The sequence below is a fragment of the Diadema antillarum genome, unplaced genomic scaffold (assembly GCF_040938485.1).
Source record: "Diadema antillarum isolate AM-2024a unplaced genomic scaffold, OU_Dant_1.0 seq00000069_RagTag, whole genome shotgun sequence".
NCBI classification, from domain to species: domain Eukaryota; kingdom Metazoa; phylum Echinodermata; class Echinoidea; order Diadematoida; family Diadematidae; genus Diadema; species Diadema antillarum.
In genome coordinates, this window is record NW_027271168.1 from 52698 (window position 1) to 70870 (window position 18173).

Genomic DNA, 18173 nt, shown 5'->3' on the forward strand with positions numbered 1-18173 from the left:
AATGCTTAAGCTGTAGCTCTTCTGCGTTATTCATTGCATCAGTGATATGTTCTGTTGTACATTGTAAAGGCAATGAAGAAACTGTATTGCTGTACATTCTAAAGGTAATTAAGAAACTTACCTTGTTAGCAATTAATGTTTATGTATATCCATTTATATGTATGGTACCATCAATGTATATGATGTATGTGTATGTATCTGCATGAGCAATGATATAATGCAGGAACCAATCAAATCAAATCAAATCAAATCAAATCAAATCAATATCATTGTAACATATTTTCTTATATTATATTTCTCCTTTGTGTTTTCTCTTCAAACCCTGCAGGGTGTGGACACTGCAAGAAGGCAAAACCAGAATTTATGGAAGCTGCTGAAAAATTTAGAGACGAAAATAAAGTGAGCAACGTGGGCTTCTGGTCACTTCCATTCTCTTTCTTCTTTTACTTCCACTGCGACCAGTGTGAAATTGTGTAGAGTACCCCAAATGAAAAGATTTACTTGAACTGCATCATATGTTTGCCTTTCAAGAACTTCATAGGCATCAAAAAATAATTTTTATTGCATATTATTGTCACGGTGATAAATATGCAATGTAGTCCCATGTGTGTGCTTTATAAATTGTTATAGAGATGTGATCTGCTTTATTGAAATATGTATATTTTCAGGGGCTGTCACAGGTGAATTATGCCTGATTTTTGTGTATTCTAGCTGTACACAAATTTGATTTCTAGGGTATTGGAACACTTTAAGGTTGGTGTGAGCCTAATTTTTGTTGTATGATCATCCCCAACCGATGAAAGTTTTCTGTCATGTCTTGCTTGTTTAACATTTTGTGTAATCTGTTTGTGTTGCATAATTATGTAGTAATTATGTGTCAAATACCATGAATACTATGCACATGATGACATTATGACAACTCTGTGTTGCAGGTTTCTTTTGCTGCAGTTGACTGCACGATAGACAAGGAGACATGTAACAGCTTTGAAGTGAGCGGCTATCCAACGATAAAATACTTCAACTACGGGAAATTTGCGCAGGATTACGCCAGTGGCAGGGAGGTGAGATCTTGTGTTGTGACATGCCGGGACTTCAATGTGGCATGACTCCTTCATCTTTGTTGTGATGCATTATCTTATCATAGATTGCTGAAGAGCAGACCGATTTATTTCTGTGGTCATTTGTTGTGACAATATGCAAGAAAGACATTGGTTACCATTCAGATATTATGCAGGTGGTTAATTAATCAGTAGGAAAAACAGGAAATTGTATCATAATTGATAAATATTAATGATGTAGTCAGTAAAGAATTAAAGGGATGGTATACATTGTAGTTTTGGTTGTGATGGACTTCAGGTTTCCAACTTTGTAGAGAGATAATGAGAACCCTCTTATGAAATAGGAAAGAGATACAATTCTAAGAGGAATTCAAAATTCATTTGATAAAATTGGTTTTGAAATGGCTGAGATATCCCAAAACAAAGTCGTCCTAATAAAAGGTGAGACCCATATTTTATTAGGACCACTTTGTTCTACTTTGATTTTGGATATCTCGGCCATTTCAAAAATGATTTTTATCAAATAAGCTTTGAATTACTCTTAGAATTGTATGCTTTTCAACATTTCATAAGTTGGTTCTACTTATCTTGCAAAAAGTTAAAACCCAGGATATGAAAGATGTGTCCAAGTTTAGTTGATGGTAGAGTTTTATATGATCCTGGATTTCAATCTTTCTGCTATTAACTCTAGGAGGAAGACTTTGTGCGCTTCATGCAGAACCAGGTGGATCCAGGCTCCGCCCCCGCCCAGCCCCCTCCTCCGCCCCCTGAGAACTTCTGGGAGGAGCTGGACGGTGGCGAGAACGTCCATCAACTGGACGACGTGTCGTTCAGCCACTTCATTGGCGTTAACCCATCAGTACTCGTCATGTTTTACGCACCCTGTGAGTCATGCACGACACGTTGTCCTTATTAAACCTTTGTGTGCTTTGAGGTGCCAATTGACATAGATAAACCCCATAGTGTTGTACACACTGTCCAAAGTCACTGGTACAGACAGGGTTAATGTACCTAACTTATGCATTAGTACTATAAGTGCTTTTAGCTGCTTTAACAAGCGAGAATTGCATGATCACCTTTGTGTTTAAGTTCACTTCTGACAACTTGAAACAACTGACAACCAAAGGCTTGCCTGACATAGGAATGATATAAGGATACTACAGGAGAGAACTTGAAGGGTGGAAAAGGATGAGTCATGTAGGTTTTTCACTCATATAGAAAATATCCACAAGTTTGCACATATGCTGTGGCCAAGTTGATTGTGAAATGAGCCACTAGTTCCTCGTCTCTCAGCCTTTGGTAGTTTTGTGATTAATTCTCTCATCTTTAGACAAGTCTTGTGTTACCGATAGCAACTGCTCCCATTAATTTGATAAACTCTGTGTTAAGTAGAGCAACAACCAGAAATGGCAAATAGCACAACTTGGCACTGGAAGCTACACAGCATGGAATTTCCGTAGAACTGTTAAACCTGCACATAATGACCACTCAAGGGAAAAATAGAAAAACTTTCTTTACAGACAGGTGACATATGTACGTGTAGGAGATGCCACATGTCTCTTACACACGCAAATACAAAAAAGGTCATCGAGAAATGCCAGCTTCTAAATGCCAGATGCCAACTTATTTCTTTGTTCTCACAGTATTTTATACTGTTTTTCCACAAAAAAATACACCTTTGCAGCGCTGAGAGTACTCCAATGCTGATTACTAGGTTGGCATCCCAGGTCATAAAATCTTACTACTTAACCCTAAAAAGACTGGGGGGGGGGGGGGGCCTAAAAGGCCCCCCCTCGACATTTCGCGCGATTACTCTGCAACACGCAATGCTCTCGCCGCGATGCTTTATGACTTTTTTCTTTCAAGTTTCCCGCACATTTTGACACCAAATTTGTGACGCCAGGGGGTACGGTTCTGAAGTTACATAACATTTTGTACATGCATGTGAGGCCGAAAATGGCTCAAAAATGCGATTTTGTGCACAAAGTCAATGCAAATTGAGTTTTTTCACATGGTTCATATAAATATGCTTATTTTTACTCTCAATGGCTAAAATTAATTTGTTTTAGGAGTATTATGCTTCAAAAAGTGTCCGCCACAAATTTTGTTTAAAAAAACAACAAAAACAAAAGGTCGAAAAAACAACGAAATACATAAGAAATTCATGAAACAATAAAATAGATAAGAAATTAATTTTGATACCGAATTTTTTTTCAAGTGCATTTGCTAAGAATGCCACAAAGAATAATTAGACCAAAAATGAGCACTTTTGGAGCTTTATTTACTGATTTAGATCAAAGAGTCTGATTTCTCGCATAAATTAGCATATTTAATCAAAATAAAATAAAAGAAGACTATTTTGGAAAATTTGAATATACGATCTTGTAGATTACATCGCACACTACCACTGTGCAAATTTTCGCGGCGATCGCGCGATCCACGGCCGAGATCTTAAGGGGGGGCCATTTAGGCCCCCCCCCCCCCCCCCCCCCCAGTCTTTCGAGCTACCAAAATAGCCCAGTCTTTTTAGGGTTAACCCAAATCCCATGGAATTCTGAAACCTGCCTAGGCTGTGTATGGGAACCATCAGGCTCCATATACAATGGGTTAAATACTTTATCTCTCTTCCCCAGTCTTTGTCTCTGTGTGTCTTCTAGTCTTTCTCTCTCCTCCTATCTCTGTCTCTCTTTATCTTTCCCTTGCTGTCTCCCTTCTCTCAATTTATGTTTTGCACATATTTTTTTTTTTTTTTTTTCATAGGGTGTGGACACTGTAAGCGAATGAAACCTGCATACGCGGAAGCAGCCACATTAGCAAAGGAAAGAAATGTAAGTATTTGTGTATGCCAATTTTCGTCCTCAATGCTGATATGTTTACCTTTTTTTGGTACCCTTTTAATTCTGAATTGATAGTGTGACTGCTTTGATATTCTTCTGACAGATATACTAAATGATTTTTTTCAGCCAAGCATTGATCTGTTTTTATGCTGGCCGATGTACTAATTTACACTGTAAGGTTCAGGGTCCAGAAACTGATGCACAGCTGCCGGCTTTTGTGTTTTCAGGATATTTTTTTTTCTTCATCAGGAGTAAGAATCTGTATTGTTGAAATGGAAAATATGTTGTTGTTTTTTTCAAGGATTTAATATTGCATGCGCTGTATGAGCCCCTTTCCCATTTTGAACCCAAATAAATATGATATTTTCCTCTTTAGAGTATGTGGTGTGTCATCACTTTATCCGTATAAAGTCAGAGATCATGAATAGAAGAAAAATGCACATAAAACCGACTTTGGCAATTTCACTTCCAGTTTTCCAACCTTAATTTCATTTTTTTTAAATATTTTCCATGCAATGAAGTGAGAAAATTACATATCAGTTAAAACTGAGCATCTGGCAAATTCATATATGCCCAAAACCAACAAATTATCTTCCCAACAGTATATGGCTTTTTGTGATGACACATCACATTTTGTGTTTGCCATGTATCAGTATATGTTTGTACATGTATCAACAACCGTGCTGATGTTATTACTCTGCTACTGTATTCATTGAGATATTGAGATTTAAGCCAGTCTCTGATTGAAGAGAAGAGAATACCTTTGGATTTGTCTCAAGTGTTCATGTCATAAATGTCCCTGATTGATTTCAGTTACCAGGAAAATTTGCTGCAGTTGATGCGACCACGTCAGTATTAACCTCATCAAGATTTGAAATCAAGGGATTCCCAACAAGTGAGTGTGTGCATTTTGCTTTCATACTGACAGTGATGATGATGATGATGATGATGATGGAAATGATGTGATAATTACCTCCGCCAAGGGAGGAGGTTACGTTTTCGTTACCGTTGGTTTGTTCGTTCGTTCGTTAGTTAGTTCGTTTGTCCGTGTGCAAAATAACTCAAAAAATAGTTAACGGATTGGGATGAAACTTGCAGGGAAGGTTGAGAATGACACAAGTACCAAACGATTAACTTTTGGCAGTGATCCGAGAATTTTGGGGGAATTTATGAAAGATTTTTGATATTTTGGCAGGTAGGGTCAATGAACTTGGGAGTTCAGGCTGCGCGTATTTGAGGTTTGCATGTGCGCACTAAAGTGCGTGCCCCACTTTTTGCTAGGGTGAGGCACGCCCCGCAGCTGAGGGTTTATGACGTAACAAAGGCTTCTATATTGGGAAATTTTTCAGCATGTAGACCTATGGGTGGAAATCAGTAATACTATGGAGGAGCCCAAAGAGCTTTTCCCCAGTGGTAGAGAGGAGAAAAAAAAATCTCTATTGGAAAAGCAAGATCATCGGTGGAAAGTAACTGCTTGGCGGAGGTCTGCGCTCTCAGAGTGCTTTTCTAGTTATGGCAGTGGTGATAATGATTGTGATGATGATGGTGGTGAGGGTTACTGAGGATGATGGTGGTGATGATTATGATGATGGTGGTGGTAGTGATAGTGGTAATAATGACAGTCATGGTAGTAATGGTGATGATGTTTATCTTTATTTGTTCATTCTTCACGGTAATCTTTACTTTTGTGTCACATTTCATGGTGTTGTTTTCTCATGTGTCAGATGTTCAAACACACCCTTCAATTTTTACAGTAGTTTTCATAAGTAACATGTTTCATGCAATTAACAAATATTATTTCTGGTAACTTAAAAGAGTTGGCGTGCTCCTGAAGCTGTGATAATATATGCAATCAACTCTTCTTTTTTTGTGATTATATACCTCCTTTCATTTTCCCCTCCTATAATCATCTTCCCTGGATATCATCTATGCACCCTGCCGTATTGACAACAGTAAAATATTTTAAGTAAGTATATCCATTCATTTGATTTCTCTCATTATTTATGATATAGACACAATCAAGATTGAAACATATTGCTGCATATGGGAATTCCTTATTATCCCAAAAGTCATTTACAACAACTGACATGTTTCCATGGCAGGTGCTTTTTTGATATGCACCAATCTATGTGATGTATCTTCAAACAAAATGCAAAGCAAAATTAAAAGCAACAGAAGAATACAAAGAATGATTTGAAATTTCTTTTTTAACGCTATCATTGTAGTAACTCAAAAGGTAAAACATGGTAGGTGGAGGGAAAAAGCAACAATAAAAGGTGTGTTAGTATCATTGAACTTTTTTTAATACAAATACATGTACAATATATTCTTGGTGATTACTGGTCTTCAAATCCTCCTGGCAGTAATCCCACACCATATCCACATGGTGTGGGATTCTATTTGACATGTGAATGGGCTAAATGTGGGATAAATCATGTTAAAAATATACCCAGTCAGCTTTTGTGTAGCTAAGGTTACATTACAAGTTTGATATGATTCATATGCATTGCTGTTCCCTTTTAGTCTCTTGGTTTATGGTTTTGCACAGTGTTTACTCTTCGTCATTCGAGGTCACAGGAATTTGGGCCAGGGTTCTATGCTCTTTTGATATTTTTTCTTTTTCCCTCAGTAAAGCATTAATAACTTTCACGAGAGCAATGACCATGATAAGCTGCTGGGCAAGTTAATGCATTCCCGCCCCCATACACACGAGTAAATCCTTTTGATGTGAACTTTGAAAGAATCTGCCTGTAAGAGCTAAGCCGAGCAGGATTTTGTGGCAGTCTGCCCATGGATTAAATGGGAGGGACTTTCTGCTGCATTGAAATCTGTGAATATATCATTCCAGAAAAATTAGCGTTTCTCCCTTTTTGGATTCATGCTGTGATGTTGCAGATAGATATGTTCATGTTTGTTGGCTATGCCGATCTTTTACCTAGCTCTGGTTGTGACACTTCATAGTTTGAACACTTTGATGGTGCGATAATGCCCTCTGATAGTTACTGATCGTGCAGGGTGGTATAATACTTCTGTCTTTGCTGTAATTTATGACGTGCATTTTAAACTTGGAGGCTTTCCATGTGAGAGCCAACTTATTTGGAAAATTATGTATTTGATTTGTTGTATGAACTCAAGTTACACCTTTCTGAAAGAATTGTTGTTGAACATGTCTGTTCAGCAGTCTTTCATTATGCATACATTTCCTATTGAGAAGGTGATTCCAGACAGGGACAGAACACTTTTCCATACTCTAATCAGAGTTCTGTCATTGCTACAAGTGGTTCATATATGTGGGTAGGGGAAAAAAATGGATAGGGCAAGGTTCACGCTAAAACTAAAGCTTGTTTCCTCTTTATTTTAATTAGTAAAATGCGAGCATGTACCTTTGGCAGAAAGCCAAAAGCTTGGTTGTACATCTTCAACAATTTCCCAGATCATTCTGTAAAGAATTTTTACCTAACATCCTAGGCTCATCTCACTATTAAAAGCAAAACATATAGCATGTAAAATAATCACAGGTATCTGTAAGCATTATGTCACCGCTCTCTCTGTGTGGAATTGTGATTTTTAAGTCTGCTCATTTTAAGTATGGTTTTTCCATCTCTGTTTTACCCTTTACAGAAATGGAGTGGAGGATATCCAGTATTCTGGAGGCAGAACCACAGATGCCCTTCTGGAGTTCATGAGAGAGTGAGTTGGGACCTTATGGCGCACCGCATGAAATGTCATGGAACAGTAACTACACCTACCAACTGTCACGCATTAGGCATGAGACGTGCATCTAAGGAGTCGATCTGATGCTGACATGCCAGACAAACTTTTTTTTTTGTCACACCTCACAACAACAAAAACATAACAAAACAAAAAGGACAGAAAAGACCGTGGATTTCCAACCACCTAAAAATTCATATTTTGAGACATTTTTTTTTAATCAGAAAAAAAAAATAGTATGCACCAGATCCCACAATTTACAGCTTAGAAATGCTAAAGCTCCTTCCTGTCTGAGAGATCCTCCCTCCCACACTGATATGTTGCAATATCTCACATCTACCAGCTTTCTAACCTCGGTGCCTGTCATATTTTATGGTCACCAAGGTAACCATGAGAAATTGGATATAGTGCGTGGGCTCTGGTGTTGTGTGCAGTTGTGGCATATAGTACCCAAGGTCCCTTATGTGATCTGGCATACAGTTGTGGCATATAGTACCCAAGTTCCCTTATGTGACCTGGCATACATGTATCCAGGGCAAAATCAATTATATCACATCTTTCCTTAATTGGTCATGAGTCTCTTATGCACTATTGATGACTTAGTGGTCATTACGATACTGTCACTATGTTGGAGGAGGGAGTTTTGCTTATCCTCTAACAGGCTGTGGTTTCTTGGGACTTGTTTCATCATACAAACTTAATGATGATGAGGAAGATGATGATGGTGATGATGATGGTGATGATGATAATGATGATGGTTACAATGCTGATATTGATGGCAATGGTGATGATGATGATGATAAAAATAATTTAATAATACCAAGAGTATCACATGTTAATTAAAAGGATAATATGATACCAGAGAGACCATAATAAGGATGTCGGATAACATTTACTCAGTTTGTTTCGTTGGTACCCTCAGAGATATGCATGATTGACTAATAACTCGACGTCATCCTCATGACGATGATTCTTATCCCTCATCCTTCAGTCCCTCCAACATGCCTCCCCCGCCCTCGGCGGAGCCGGCCTGGAGCGACGTCCCCAGCGACGTCCACCACCTGACCACTCAGACGTTTGCGGGCTTCCTGCAGGAACGCACCCACGTGCTGGTCATGTTCTACGCCCCCTGGTGTGGTCACTGCAAGGCCGCCAAGCCGGCCTACATGGAGGCGGCAGAGAAACTGAAAGAAATGCCAGACAGGGCGCTTGCCGCTGTCGACTGCACGGTGGAAAAGGGTGAGTTTACTGTAAAACCAGAAATATTCATGGCATGGAACTTTCACAAATTGGAGCCAATGGCCTTTCTTAATGACAAGAAACTTTATCAAATTGCCATTGTGTCGTTATGTTTTTGAGTTGTCCGTCTGTCTGTCTGTCTGTCTGTCCGTCTGCCTGTCCATCTTTCCGTCTTTCCTTCCATCTATAATTGATTTTGTGGACAGCACCATTATGAATTGATAGTAAAAAAGGCGCTTAGAGCAATACACTTCTGTTTTCTCATATATTTCTGAGATTTCTGACAATTAGTAATGCCTTGTAGAGAAGACATGCTTGTGGCTCTGTATGGCAGATATGTATTGAAAAAAAAAAATGGCCAACCATCTGTGTATAGTGGCCACCTGTTTACAAAGGTCACCTCTTAATATATACCTTGAGAGGCTTCTACCTGCAGTGTGGACTGTATAATGTTGTTATTTTGTTCTTTTGTCTCTCCTCTTCCCTGTCTCTATTCACCAGCGCTGTGCAGTGACTATGACGTGACGGGCTTCCCGACCTTCAACTTCTTCAGCAGCGGTCGGTTTGTGGAGCGATACAACGGAGGGAGAATGGCCAAGGACTTCGAGCTGTACATGATAAACCTTCTGGATGAATTGATCGTTCAGGAGGATGCCGCCGAAACCGATTATGATTCCGAAGCGGCAGAAAAATTAGCCGCAGAAAAATTAGCCTCGACGGAGCAGAGAGAAGAGCTTTGATGACATGCAAAGGGGGAAAAATAGGAAAAAAATTTTTAATTGCACAGACACAGTAGGTATGTCCTTCAAAACTGAAAGCAGTCTTTATGTGGAAGGACTTCAGAGTGAGGTTGAGTTTTGTTCTTGTATGCTCTCATAGGGCTTTTGTGTTTCGATCATGTTGTAAAGTTGTGTGAGCCACTAGCCAGTAACCCTGTTACTGCTGGAAATAATAACTGCCCCTCAACAATTCCCAAAATTCCCATAAATGCCACTCAAGGTTTTGTGGAGGGGTCGTGCAGTGGCATTTACTCCCCTGACCTTTGACCTGCGCGAATATCGTCTTCCCTGCAGCTGTCAGCTGCACCAAAGTTCTGTTGACGTGACGTTTGAAGATTGTCATGTAACATGGTGCAAGACTCTGCAAGTGCATAGATGCTAACCATCGACAGTGTCAGTATCATTGCAACTGATAGACAAATTTCCCGTAATTGAGTATATACGCCCATGATTTTTTTATCGTGGCTACTGCTAAAACACTGATCAATTCAGTGCTTATTTACATCGATGTAGGGCAATTTGTCAATCAAGTTGCAATGAAAAACATCTCGACAGAAGAATTTTATGCATTTGAATATTAAAGTGTCATTATCTACGTATGAATTTGTCATGTGGACAATCCAGCAACACCACAAAAATCGGTTACAGCTCGTTATTCCGAAGGTTCGTTATTCCGAAGGCTCTTTATTCCTGAGATTCGTTATTCCGAAGGTTCATTGTTCCGAATTTCATTTTTGGATTAACCAATCTTCGGAATAATGAACCTTCGGAATAAAGCCACAAATTTTCGGATTAACGAACCCTTTTTCATTTTCGGATTAACAAACCTCTAGGTATAAGGAATTTGCGTACTTCGGATTAACGACCCTTCGGAATAACGAATCTTCGGAATAGCGAACCTTCGGAATAACGAACAGCACCCCAAAAATCGAGCAGTAATATGATGGCAAGCAGTGTGTGTTTCTGTAAATCGGTAGTGCTGTTTCTTTGCTTTCACTTTCATTAACACACGAATGCAAACACAAGATCCCTCTTTCGCCACTCTTTAACTTGTCAAGTTTCAGCTGTTTTGACCTGTTGTCTATGAGAACCGGGTGCCCCTTGTTTCGAAGCAATGGGAATTCGAGTGATCTCGGAAGCAACAGGTTAAATGACATTCACTTGAATCCAGTTAGATGTAGATTATTTGCACGTTAACAATAGGCACATGTGCATTCATGTGATTGTACTATAGTGAAGTCAGTTTTGATTTGTGATGTTGTTTGATATGATTTTTTTTTTTTTTAATTAGTTACATTTAATTAGACCCTGAAGTACGATTTTGAAGATTCCGCTCTTGAAGAAGGTTTATGAAGGGAAAAACGAATCTTGAAGGCATTGCACATACGTTTGATATTCTTTCTCCATGTACTGGTTCTGAATTATGCTCTGTGAGGGTATTTGTGACCCGCCACGACAAAAGGATCCTAAAGTCGCTGATGGCTGAGCCGAGAAAATTGAGTTTGAAGTCAGATCATCAAAATCGGTCAAAAATGATCAGATTTCTGTTTTTGGCAAAATCTTGTCGTATAATCTATTGTCCATCATCTGCCGAAATTTCGAAGCTAAATGATCAATGGAAAGGCAAGAAATTAGCGTTTTCCTGGGCCATGATTTTCCGACTTTCAATGCAACAGAATCGTGTGCTAAGATTTGGATTTAGCGCCGCAGCTAGACTCCGCCCCTAGCAACGAGGGAGTGATCTTCTCAGTCAGTGCGTGGCCTCTTGGTTACTGATTGGTTGTCCGTAGACCACTGGCGCTAAGCTTGAATGAACATCGCGGAGGTTGCTAGGAGCATACCTTCTGTTGTCAAGTGGTGAAAATTGTCTTACCACCCCTTGATCATAATAGCATCGGAAGGAAAACTTTGGAGGCGGTTTTCTCGAAATGCTGATTTCCTAAACCACTTGGCATGCGATTATAAAATCATCAATGTCTCTGCAACCGGGTACTTTTATGAGTCATGTCATACATGAAATTATAGTGGAAGAGAAAGGGAATAATGTCATGCCATTTTCAGAAAGTTGTCGTCTCCCCACTTTCGGATCCTTTTGTTGTAGTGGGTCACATTTTCTTGTTTCTTTTACAAAGCCTTAGAGGTAGAGTTGACAACGTGTACTTGTGAGCCATTCTGTCTGTTGCTGTTCTGTCAACAGTTGATAAGTCTTTCATTTCTATGCTGTCATACATGTATTTCAGAAAATACAAAGCTAAATATTCTACGTTATCAGTAATTATTGATAAAGAATACAGTGGACTGTCATTACTAGGATTTCATCAGGGCCAGTGACGTCAATTTGCTATATCTACAAAGAAACTGAACTTTTTCGGGGAAAAATTACTTTGTTGTAGTGAGAGTTTGTTATATCATTATTCTTACTGGTAGAGTTAAGAGTTTGCATATTTGTTGTATTATGATAATGCCTCGAATGTGGGTACCAGTATTGATATTCAGTCCCGACCACTGTACACATTAACGCAAGAAAATGACAGACTGCAGGGAATATTGATGATCAGTGAACTGGAGGTCCACAAAAAAACGAAAGCAAAAACAAATCGATCGTTCTTTCAGAATCTTAGTGGACTGACCAAAGTGTGGACAAGTCTGGTGTGTGAACCGAGTGATTTGTCAAGCCTTTGCGGTAAGATGGGGCTGGATTTGGGCAATTTTTGCTCAGGGGTACATGGGACTTGTGTGTGAAAAGTTGTGTCAGAACAGCATAATTCGTTGTCGAGTCTTCCACATTTAGGGATGTTCATATGAATTTTGATAATTCATTTTTGGATTATTGTAGGAGGACTGGTTGATGACATGTGGTTGTCCGTCCTCCAAGGAAAATTGCAGGTTTCAAAATAATTATGTCTATTCTCCACTGACATCTCTAGGCAAGTGTTAATTACTGTAGATCTCTTACCCTTTTATGACCTTCAGCGACCTGATCGTATACAACAGTAATAGTCTGTGGGGATTGTGGTCATGAATGGGCTAAGATATGATTGGGATAGATTGTGGGAGAGGATCAGTGGAATAATTTTCTGTTTCTTCTCTCCATTGAATGCAACATTTGCCAAATCCTTTCCAGCAGTTCAGACAGACGGAACTGTGCAAGCAAACATCTTTTGTGTTCAAGACAACTTGTGTTTTTTCCCCCCTTTTGTTAGGTATCAACTAATGCAAATATTCCCTGGGTTTACACAAAAGGTTTTTTCTTTGCAAAGTAAGGCTGAATATATTCACTCTCATTAACTCCATAGTTAATATGGATAACTTCTTTGTGTGCCATTTAATATGTGGATAATGGGTGTGTGTAGATCATCACATTTCCAAAGTGAAAGCACAAAGAAAAATTACAAAGCTAAGATATTATGTATAGTGAGTTTATCCATATCTAGCTGTAAAACAGAGACCGGGGTGGATGATAGTCCTTGTTGCTGAAAGCTGCCGTACAGGATTCATGATGAACTGTAAACATGACATGTCATCAGTGATGCAGGATGGCATTGCATAAAAAAATGGTGATGGTAATGGTTTTCATTGTTTGAGACTTGTTTCATTATTTTCACTGTTTCTTTTTTTTTCTGCTTTGAATATCTTTGACATTTCGTGAAATGCACTTTTCTGGCCATTTATATTTCATGTCAATATTTTAGACTTTGAGAGAAATTCTATGACAGTTTCTCGTTCTTTTCTGTCCATTTATTAGTATTTTGTTATTATTATTATCATCATGGTAAAGGTGATTACCAGAATACCAGTTGTATCAGTATGTTCCAGAGCGTTTTTTTTTTCTCTCTCTCAAATGTCATTTCAACCTCTTCCATTTTTTAGAATTGAACCCATGTGCCTTGTTCAAACAAAATAATGAAAAGAAAATAATAGCAGGCCATTATGGTCAGAATAATTCATGCTCTCTTTGTTCTTTCAAAAGTTTACAGAAGAATCGAAAACATGTGATGAAAAGGAGGAACTTTTACATGGTGGCAATAAACTACCGACTTTAACAACGAAGCATAGGGTGTCTTGTTGTTCCTTGATTTTCTGCAGTCAAACTGGTGGTTGTTGGATGTGGCATTTCTATGCGTGTTTTGTGATGAAGCATGATCTTGGGGTTACATATCGAAATTTGATTGCGAGTTGATTGCTAATGCATGCAAGAAATTTAAGGAGGCAAAGAAAAGTGAGAAGAAGTGTCAAAGGAGTTTTAGTGTAGCAGTTATGGCTCCGAGTTCCGACCTATCTGATCACCAGTTCACAGTTAACGATAGTTCAAATCACCCCAAATTTCAAACCGTCAGAACAAAGCAGTTGAAAGCTAGATATCACCAGAGCTACCAAGTCTCACGCATTCTGCGTGAGACTCCAGCATTTAGGGTCTGTCTCACGATCTCTCGCATGGACCCATTTTTCTCACGCATCTGGTGAAGTCTGCAATTTGGGCCAAAAATAAGGAGCATAGCTCAAAAGATTAAAGTGATAGTTGCAATTGAAGGTATACATATATTTCCCTTTTGCCTTTCAAAATTAGTAAAAAATAGTCACTTAAGTATGCACCAGATCGCATCATTAAGAGCCAATAATTTTAAAAAAGCTCCCTACCATGGGAGGGGGACACCCTCCTCGTTCGCGTGCGCATGCGCGCGAGCGCCGAGATGCCGAGTCATAAAAATCTCACTCATAAAAGTTTTTTGAACTTGGCATCTCTGTATCACCCACTTACGTAAATCAACTTGTGTTTATGTTAACAAACTCCCGTGCATGTGTTAAATATCTTTTTCATTGCAATGCAAAGAAGCCGTCCAGGTGCTATCTGTGACATTGCTCGGTACAACTCTACGACTCATTACGCTGTTTTTCCATTTGAAATTAATCTGCTCATGCGCAGGAAGTACTAGTAGATGTAACTTCGAAATGGCTTCAGGCTTTAATACGTACATTGCCCGCTAGAAACCCGAGTTTGTGGACGCACGCGTCGTTGATGAGTGTGTGTGTGTGTGTTCTTACAGTGTTTACTTCGTCTTGAGTAGACCAGAGTAGATTCCCTGTAGCCTATACACTGTATATATCGTATGTCTGCCTGAAATGACATGGCATGAAAGTGTGCAGTCACAGTACAGTGTATGTCAGTGTGCCGAGGAAACTCGGTAGAGAGCGGTATTTTGAACCGTGAATTTTAGAGTTCGGCCTATGTATAAAATATTTTGTTATGTGAATAGCCAAATACAATGCCATCATCGACAAAGTAACAACGAAAAGCAACAAATCTAAAACAACATCAAAGTTAAAGAAAGGAAGGAATTAGTTATATTTATACCACAAAATAATTTGTTTATTTCTTCTTTTCATCGTGCCAAGTTTGGACTGCACTTTGTAATAACACACACAGCTCACAAGGTAGAAACGCAGTCACCCTAATACCAATTTGTAGATGCGTGGATTGTTTGTTGTGCTCTCCATCATATACTGTTATGTCAAAGGACTCCGCAGATTGGAGAAAGTGGGATTCACACGTGGGCGGATTAGCATGATACAAATTTCTTGAGGTATGGATCGCGATCGTTATCCTGCTATTTTGTACGTGTGAATGCAGCTCGTATCCCTGCGCGTACTGTGGCGCGGTTTCGTCCACTTGAATATTTGATCATTTCAAATTGACTGGGTATCCACGGCACCTGTATAATTATGCCGAATGCATAGCGACTGTCATTTTCGTGTACATCGGAGAATTACTCTTTTCTAGCATTTAATGATAAGAATAAACACATTGTGGGGGACTGCGTAGAATCAGGGAGATGTCACCTCCCTGGTAGAATGGAGTACGCTAATGTGAATGGTGGAGTATACATTTCGTACATAAGAAGGGTTTTCTTTGCAGAAGGGGGGGGGGGGCGGTGGATGGGCGGACCTGACCTTTTTTATGCCCATAAAAGAAGAAGACTTCCTAGAACAGTTACAATCTATGATCCTATACTCATTCACCATGCGTACTCACTTTATAGAAATGAGACAGACAGACAGACATGCAGATATGCAGATAGAGAGGGCACGATGGAGGGGGAGGGGGACGGGAGAGAGAAAAGGGGGAGATAGGGAGGATAGGGGAGGAATGGAGTGGCCCATGACACGCGTTTATTCCATTTAATGATAATCAAGGGCCCATCTAACAAACGACTCGGTTACGCGGTAAAAGCGCCAGCGTATATGGAAAGCCTCTTTTTTCAGCTTTGTCTAAACGTCACGTACGCGCGTCGCGGGCATTTCATACATTATAGCCCTGCATTCACTCGTACAATGGTCGCGGTATTGTTTTCCTTGTTCTTGTTAAGAGGAGGCTTAACGAAATCGCGCCGCACGCGTCAGAAAAATGATGTCTGCTTGGCGATATTACGACAGCCGGAGATACAATGACTAACACGTGATGACCGACGTACTCGACGTGGTCATGATTACCTAAAAGATATATGAAAACAATTATATTACTATCTTTATGGTATTAGGGAAACAGACAGTGTTACAGCGTCGGACGAGGAAAGAGTTAGAAGCAGATGAGAGATTCGCACCACAGTCAGAGGTAGATACAGTAGATAGATTGATAGATAGATAGATAGATAGATAGAGATGAATTATGAAAGAGAGAGCGGAGAGAGAGAATGAAAAAAAAGTAAGTGGGAGAAGGGGGAGGAGGAGAGAGAATAAAAGAATCGAGAAAAGAAATACGTCTTATTGAATACTAGTAGACATGTACATTGGATAGAATTTAACTGCCAATTATTACTGTTTACTTTAATAAGAATTTTTTTGTCTATCTGCCTATCTAATATCCATCTACGGTTTCTATCTATCTATCTATCTATCTATCTATCTATCTATCTATCTATCTATCTACCTACCTATGTGTATAATCTCCACATCTTCTGTAAAAGCCCAAGAATATGGAAGATACACAGAGATAGACAATAAGTCCATCGATGCATGTGTGAAGAGATACGTGTGGTGGATAGACATATTGATTAATTGATTGATTGATACATGAAGCATAGATTTACTTGGTGAATTGTATTCAGATAGATTGAAAATGCAGAGACCAACAGATGCACATAGATGGTAGGAAGATACGATAGGTATGGGAAGATAAGACGTGGTTGTCAGTTGGGAGATATGCAGAGATATGAGAAAATTAATGTACAGAGATATGATTCTAGGGCAATTACCCCCAGGACAATAACCCCGGACCCTTCCCCTGACCCTAATCCTAATCCTAATTCTGAACCTTATCCCTACCCTAACCCAAACTCTAACCCTTATAAACCTAACCCTAATCTTTACTCTTACCTTATCACTAACCAGCATTTAGCCGAGGGGTTATTATTGTCCTTATGGGTAATTGCCCTGATACGCAAAGATATGAATACAGGTTCTGTCTGATGGATGGGTAGATAGATGGATATACCCTGTGATGAATTAAATAGATAAATAGATACAAATAAGAAATAGAGGTAGGCTGCAGCCACTTTTTTATGTGTTTACGTCATCATGGAATATGAGGAGGGCTGGTCTTGCGGCGACGTGACGGGTTCGCTCAGGCGTACTGGTAGTCGAGTTCAACCATGGGTGAACACTTCACGAGCATGCGTCCACGATGACGAATTCGCGACACCTTTTTTTTTCACGACGATGTGGGATTTTTTGTGATGTCTGGACAACAACCGACTCTAGGGTACAATATGTCACCACACGCCCGGCCCGTGCGATGGTTAATTAGCAGAACCTTGCTTCTGCAAATCGCCCAACAGAGACTGCCATTGTGCGATGTTGGTAACATTCAGTTCTCTTTTCTACCTCCATGGTTTAATGGACCAGTTTCGTTGCATCTGAGTACCATGCAGGATTACAGGTATTTGGTACGCACTCTGCACCTCTTTTCACCCTGTCTCCAGTGATACGTGCCAATGAGTCAAATGTGCACAAACTTCACACACAAATCTATGGACAGGAATTAATGTGGCACCGTGAGGGTTAAGATATGAATTGATTTCATTCCCTTTATGGTATAGGGAGACATTCAGCGATATAGAGACAAGATACACAGTGCAAAAAAAAAATAGTTATGTCATTAAATTCTGTAGAGTTACTTTCAGGCAGTGCTAAAGTGCTATGGTCGATCGATGTGAGACGCTTCACGAAGCCCGACTGTTCGATCCCAGAAAACATGGTTGAGTTGTCATAGCATTGCGATGATAAGTTGTCGCTGTAGTACGATGTCCTGCGACAAATTTTGGCGCTCATACTGACCAGCGCCAAAATTTCTATTGCTCCAGCAGTCCAGCGACATCTTTATGTCGATCATGCAGCGTTAACTTTATATGAAACGCACTGCAGCGTCAAGTTTACAATTTGACGCTGCAGGATAGAAGTTGACGCTGAATAGGGGACTTGACGCTTGTCGCTCTTCCTTTATGAAACGGGGCCCAGGTCACGCGTACTCCTATGGATGCCTGCGGCTGGACAAT

The 18173-nt window shown here is 39.6% G+C and overlaps 1 protein-coding gene across 1 annotated transcript in view; it reads left to right on the forward strand.

Annotated features, from left to right (window-relative positions):
* Positions 1–9900, forward strand: part of LOC139725986 (protein disulfide-isomerase A5-like) — a 49298-nt gene extending 39398 nt beyond the window's left edge. Inside the window, exons 16-24 of the mRNA XM_071637069.1 lie at positions 329–399; positions 933–1061; positions 1750–1942; positions 3819–3886; positions 4709–4790; positions 5849–5861; positions 7517–7585; positions 8598–8845; positions 9347–9900. Of these exons, the coding sequence (XP_071493170.1) occupies positions 329–399; positions 933–1061; positions 1750–1942; positions 3819–3886; positions 4709–4790; positions 5849–5861; positions 7517–7585; positions 8598–8845; positions 9347–9585 (1112 nt within the window). The 3' untranslated portion in view covers positions 9586–9900. The remainder of the gene's footprint in view (positions 1–328; positions 400–932; positions 1062–1749; positions 1943–3818; positions 3887–4708; positions 4791–5848; positions 5862–7516; positions 7586–8597; positions 8846–9346) is intronic.
* Positions 9901–18173: the final 8273 nt, after the last annotated feature.